At 53.6% G+C, this 5,091-nt stretch overlaps 1 protein-coding gene across 1 annotated transcript; it reads right to left on the bottom strand.

Annotated features, from left to right (window-relative positions):
- Positions 1 to 6: 6 nt before the first annotated feature.
- On the bottom strand, positions 7 to 5,085 carry LOC119311470 (protein ROLLING AND ERECT LEAF 2-like). The gene is made up of 4 exons (XM_037587098.1): positions 2,848 to 5,085; positions 2,604 to 2,749; positions 1,857 to 2,080; positions 7 to 1,297 (listed from the first exon to the last, which is right to left on the bottom strand). The coding sequence occupies exons 1-4, from the start codon at positions 4,601 to 4,603 to the stop codon at positions 541 to 543; spliced, it is 2,883 nt and encodes a 960-aa protein (XP_037442995.1). The 5' UTR covers positions 4,604 to 5,085; the 3' UTR covers positions 7 to 540.
- Between the last annotated feature and the right edge of the window lie 6 nt (positions 5,086 to 5,091).

The raw sequence follows: 5,091 nt of genomic DNA, 5'->3' as shown, positions 1-5,091 counted from the left end.
CGGGTATCCCTCAGTGCATCAGGGACCGCCACCGGTCTGTCCAATGACGTTCCAGCGGGATCTAACTCTTCTGCCGGCAGTTCTGAAGCCCGGCAGCATGACGACTGCTCTGTTTTTTCTTTTACACAATGTATGTATGGAAACCCCTCATGCTCTCCTGCACCATGCTTGGATCAGGCATTGGCCGCGAGTGCTCTTGTGCCGCCGAGGTGCGCGCCTCGTCTTGGTTCACACTGCAGTATCCTTGCTCCTGCCAGCAACTTCTCCCGCACAGCCTGAGCAGATGGCCAGCATTCCAATCCTCAAAGGCTATTCGCAATTCGACAAGGTGAGATGTCATCATGTTTCAGCTTGCCTCAGACCTGTTCGGCATCCCCGAAGCCCAAATGTGGATATCCAGTGCATAAGCCGAAAGCCTGCCACCAGAATCGGGCCACTGTAATGCACACTAAGAGTTCCAGTCTGAATCACCAGGGCCAGTTTTCTTTGCACTGACAAAGGCTTGTGTCCTGTTGTAGCAGCAAACACAAACCATGGAAGCTACGGAACACTACTGCCACTCTCTCCGGCGACTCGAGCTTTCTCCTCCTCGGCGCGAAGGTTGAGATCCTTATAAGTATTTGCGGAGGCGGCAGTGAAGGTCTCCATCGCTTCAAAAATATTCCTCAGGCTCGACTGCAGACTGCTGTTTTCGGCTTGGGGGCCTGCGCCTTGTAACACCTGCGCGGACAAGGACACGCCTGTCTGATCAGAAACCAGGACAAGCTTCTTGTTCTTTGCTTCCAGAGCCTTGCGCATTTTTTGTTCATCCTTTTCCATCACCCTCAGGTCCCTGTCCATTCCTTTATTAGCCATCATACCCTGCCTTTGCTGTGACCTGTGCTTCTCCCAGAGGTGGAGAACGTTGGACGCAAAGGCTTGCATTGCCTTGACGACTTCCTTCTCAGATATCCTCGCCACGCCGGCTGCCCAGTTATTACATATCACAAAGATGGGCGGTGCACCTAACCGTCCAGGAGAAAATGGAGGGACACCGTCATCCGTTTCCTCGGGCACATATTCAACTCCTTTCCGCAGCCAGTCATTTAACGTACTAACATAGTTCTTTTGAGCGGTAACCCATCCGGCAAAACAGGTAGTCCAGTCCAATAGCTGAAGCTCTAGATGCTTGATCAAGTCCATGTGATCATCACCAAACCTTGCAGCATCTATCATGGAGTCTATGTTTTTAGCTTGGGATATGGCATGCAGCTGGATCTGATGGCATTCTAACATAACGTCCCACATCCGCATCAGCCTGGATAAAAGTATTTGATACAATCAGTTCCAATATCACAGACCAACATGTGTGTAAATAAAAACTATAAAGAAAGATGCATAGGTGCTAACTGAACAACACACCACCATAGATGTCAACAGTCAACTAAATCTTGCAATGCACTACATGGACAAAAAACTGTGAACAAAGGACTGAATCCTGATCCATGAAAAAAAAAACCCTGATAAGAACATGCAATGGAAAAGACTGTCCTGTTTGAGAAAAGAATATAATACTACTAGGATTGACACAACAAAAGCATTTTGCTTACTGAAGGAAACCTTGTGCTACATACTTTTTCTAACTGCTCATTGCTCACTGTTAATTGTGTGCCTCAATATCACCACAGTCGCATTAACAATATTACAAGGCAGTGCAGAAAAAGGATTTATAAATCCACTAATTTGCATATGTGAAAATATTCAAGGTAACATAAACATGTAGCTAGACATTCCAGATGTGATATTCTAACATGTAAAAGGAGCAGGAAACAGATAGGGGTATGCGCAGGTTACTGTTTTAAGGGAGAGCTGCATACCCTTGAATGAGCTCACATGTTTGTGGCCATAACTCATCATCCCTTAGCTTACTGATCTTGCCTGAGATGGTGTTCACAACCTGAATAGCTATGCTTATCCTTGTTGATAACTTCCTTATTTCCTTTTCAGTAGCTATGATCTTTTCAGTTTCTGCACCTTTCTCATCTAATATTTGCAGGTCTTGGCGTTTCCTATCATACTTAAGCCTTTCCTCCTCTTCAGCCTGTAATGCACCCGAAGAAACTGAGTCCAATGAATCTAATATTGGATAAATGGGTGCAGAGTGATAAGAAAAGCATTGGCCCACTTCCACATTATTTCAATGAGTATCAACCAAACATTTATTTATACATGGAAGAACAAAAGTGGACCTATTCATAGCGTATTTATTTATCAATTAAAAAATCACCTCTAGTCTACCCCAACTTGTTTGGGGCTTTGTTGTTGTTGTTGTTGTTGTTGTAATTAAAAAGTTACATTTAACTACGTGATACATAATTTTAGCTGCAACAACAATAAGCTACCCCTTAAAAAATAAGAGGGAAACTCCTAGTTGTAATCAGCCAGTATCATAGACAATGGACAAATCCAAAACTTTCACATACTGTACTTTGACTCTGTACAGTAAATTAGGATGCACAAGCATGTGAAACGTGAACATGAGGAATCACATTGCCAAAATAAAGTATTCTCACGACTCACAATGTTCCTCAGAAATTCAAATATGTAAAAAGAGAATTCTATACCTTAACTTCCTGAAGAAGCTTCCTTTCCCACATGTATAGTTTCTGTAGCGTCGAGGAAAGGTTGCCACATCCCATCGCCTTGTCCTCTTCGAACCGCAGGAACTCCTCCTCCATTGTCGGTATCCCACAAATCATCATGGCAGATACTGGATTGGCATTTCGGTAAAACTTAGCAAACATGTTTAGAAACTGCAAAAGAACAAGACAGAACCGTTTGACAGCAGATGTGAGGCAATTCACCAACCTTTGAAACCAGAACCTTTCTGGTAGTAAGGCATCTTGCCGACCTCAAGCATCTTGGACACCTCACCAGCTGAACTGGAGGCACGCTCGAACTGAGCCTTGATCTCGAGCACCACCTCATTGTCATCAACATACGTCTTCTCTGAACCTGTGGGCGGCAGGCCAGCAACATTTTGACGTGCCTGTTCTCCGACAACACTCTTCTCCACTACATGAACATCATGATCCAAGCTGCTCCCACTACTACTTGGCAGCGACGACTTGGAGTCACGGGGCAGTTCATCCCCAGTACTGCTGCGACCTTCCTCCTTTGCCGCCTTCCCTTTCCCAGTGTGCCCATTCAACGGGTGCTTGTCATCACCATAAGCTTCCTTGACTACCTCCATGTCCTCATCCTCCAAATCGGGGATGCCCTCCTCCTCGCGCACATCTTTGGAACTCCTGCTGGGAGTGTATGGCGCTGGAGCAGCAGTTGGCTGGTCATAGTAGCTCCCATAGGTCTCAAATGGGTTCAAGAAATCCCAAGTAGACACACTCGGCGGAGATGGAGGCGGCGGTGGCACGACTTCCTCACGGGAGGAGGATGGCATATCTGCCGGAGGTGGAGCAGCAGCACCGCCATAGTAACCACCGTAGGCATACTGGTTATAGGAACTCTGCGGCGGGGAGGCATACCCATTGTACCCGCGCGGGGGTGGCTGTGCGCCGCCGTCACCATAATAGTGGACCCTGGCACCACTGGCCTGAGGGCGTTGCTCGTACGCTGCGGATGGCGGAGGGGGCTGTCCCCGAGCATAGCTGGTATTGAAGAAGGTCTGAACGGTAGCATCACTGGCCTCCCGCCGTTGCTCGAACGATACAGACGGCGGCGGGGGCTGGCCACGCGCATAGCTGATGTTGAAGATGGTTTGGACGGTGGCGTCTGTGGCCTCTGGGCGGTGCTGGTGTGAAACGGACGGCGGTGGGGGCTGGCTGCGGGCATAGTTCATGTTGAAGAAGCTCTGGCCATAGCCACCAACGCCACCGTAGCCAGGTGGGTCATATCCATCACTGCGAGGTGGCGGTGGTCCCATGCTGCTGTATCCCGGTCCATTGCCTCCGGCGCCCCCCATGCCGCCATAGCCCGGGTCATAGCCGCCGGGCCCTCCCATGCCGCCGTAGTCAGGTGGAGGGGGATATCCACCATACCCGTACCCCGGAGGAGCACCATACGACGGCGGCGGGCCGTACGCGGAGGAGCCATACGGCGGCGGCCCCATCTGCTGCGGCGGCGGCCTCTGGCCCGGCTCCCCCGCGGAGCGAACGATCTCGGGCCGGCGCTGGCCCGGGCCGGCCTCGTCGTCGGAGTGGAACTTGATGTGGCCGTCCTCGGAATCGGAGTCCCCGTCGGAGTGGAAGTGGATGTGCTCGTCGTCGGGGTTGATGCGGACCTGCTTGGCGGCGGGCGGCGGCGCCTGGCCGTTGGAGGAGGAGGCGATTGCGGGGTTGTTGGCGGGCGAGGCGGCGGGCAGGCCGTCCCCCTTGCGGTTGCCGGGGGGCAGGTGGAGCGTGGGCTCGGGCGGCGGCGGGGGCAGCGTCTGGACGCCGCGGACGAAGTCGTGCAGCGCGACGCCGACCCTGCCGAGCGAGTCGGCGTAGGCGCGGTGCGCGTCGGCGAGCGTGTAGCGGTGGCGGATGGCGAGGGCCAGCAGCTCGGAGCGCTCCCGGCAGTGCCTCACCGCCTTCTCCTCCTCCAGCTTGGACTGGCCGCACCCCATCGGCGCGGAGCGGAGGAGTCTGGAAAGCGGAGGTCTTTTATTCCCCTTTGGTCAGAGGCGCCGCGGCGGCCGCATGTCGGCGTCGGCGGCGAATCTAGCGGCGCGGGGAGCGGGGGAGGGGGGCAGATCTGGGCTAGAGGGGCGAGCAGGGCAGGGGGAGGTGGAGGAGGAGGATGGAGTGGAGGGGACTGGAGGCGAGGCCGGGAATCTTCGCCTTTTTGCTGGCGCGGGCGCGCGTGCCAGCGGGGGGCGGCTCGTCGCGACGCGGCCTGAGCCTGAACCTCGTGGCAGCAGCGGATGGAGCGGCCGCGCCCGACCGAGCAACGGCGGCGGGGGAGGCGGCCGAGGCAAGGGGGAAAGCGGAGTGGTGGACGCGGTGGGGCTACTGTATCACTCGACCCGGGGTCGGGGGGCTATGGTGGTGGGATGGGAGGAGCACGAGGCGGCATCGGGGGATGGAGGGGAGGCTTGGGCTTGCTCTTTCGGTG

The sequence above is a fragment of the Triticum dicoccoides genome, chromosome 5B (assembly GCF_002162155.2).
Source record: "Triticum dicoccoides isolate Atlit2015 ecotype Zavitan chromosome 5B, WEW_v2.0, whole genome shotgun sequence".
Taxonomy (NCBI): Eukaryota; Viridiplantae; Streptophyta; class Magnoliopsida; order Poales; family Poaceae; genus Triticum; species Triticum dicoccoides.
This window is presented reverse-complemented; position numbering and strand designations above follow the sequence as displayed.

What these genes read in the sequence shown, in the direction of transcription:
- LOC119311470 (XM_037587098.1), bottom strand. Translation starts at nt 4,603, where the DNA reads ATGGGGTGCGGCCAGTCCAAGCTGGAGGAGGAGAAGGCGGTGAGGCAC. An exon ending in GAAAGGTTCTGGTTTCAAAG is followed by an intron (nt 2,750 to 2,847) that starts GTTGGTGAATTG and finishes ATGCCAATCCAG; the next exon opens with TATCTGCCATGATGATTTGT. An exon ending in ACATGTGAGCTCATTCAAGG is followed by an intron (nt 1,298 to 1,856) that starts GTATGCAGCTCT and finishes ACTTTTATCCAG; the next exon opens with GCTGATGCGGATGTGGGACG.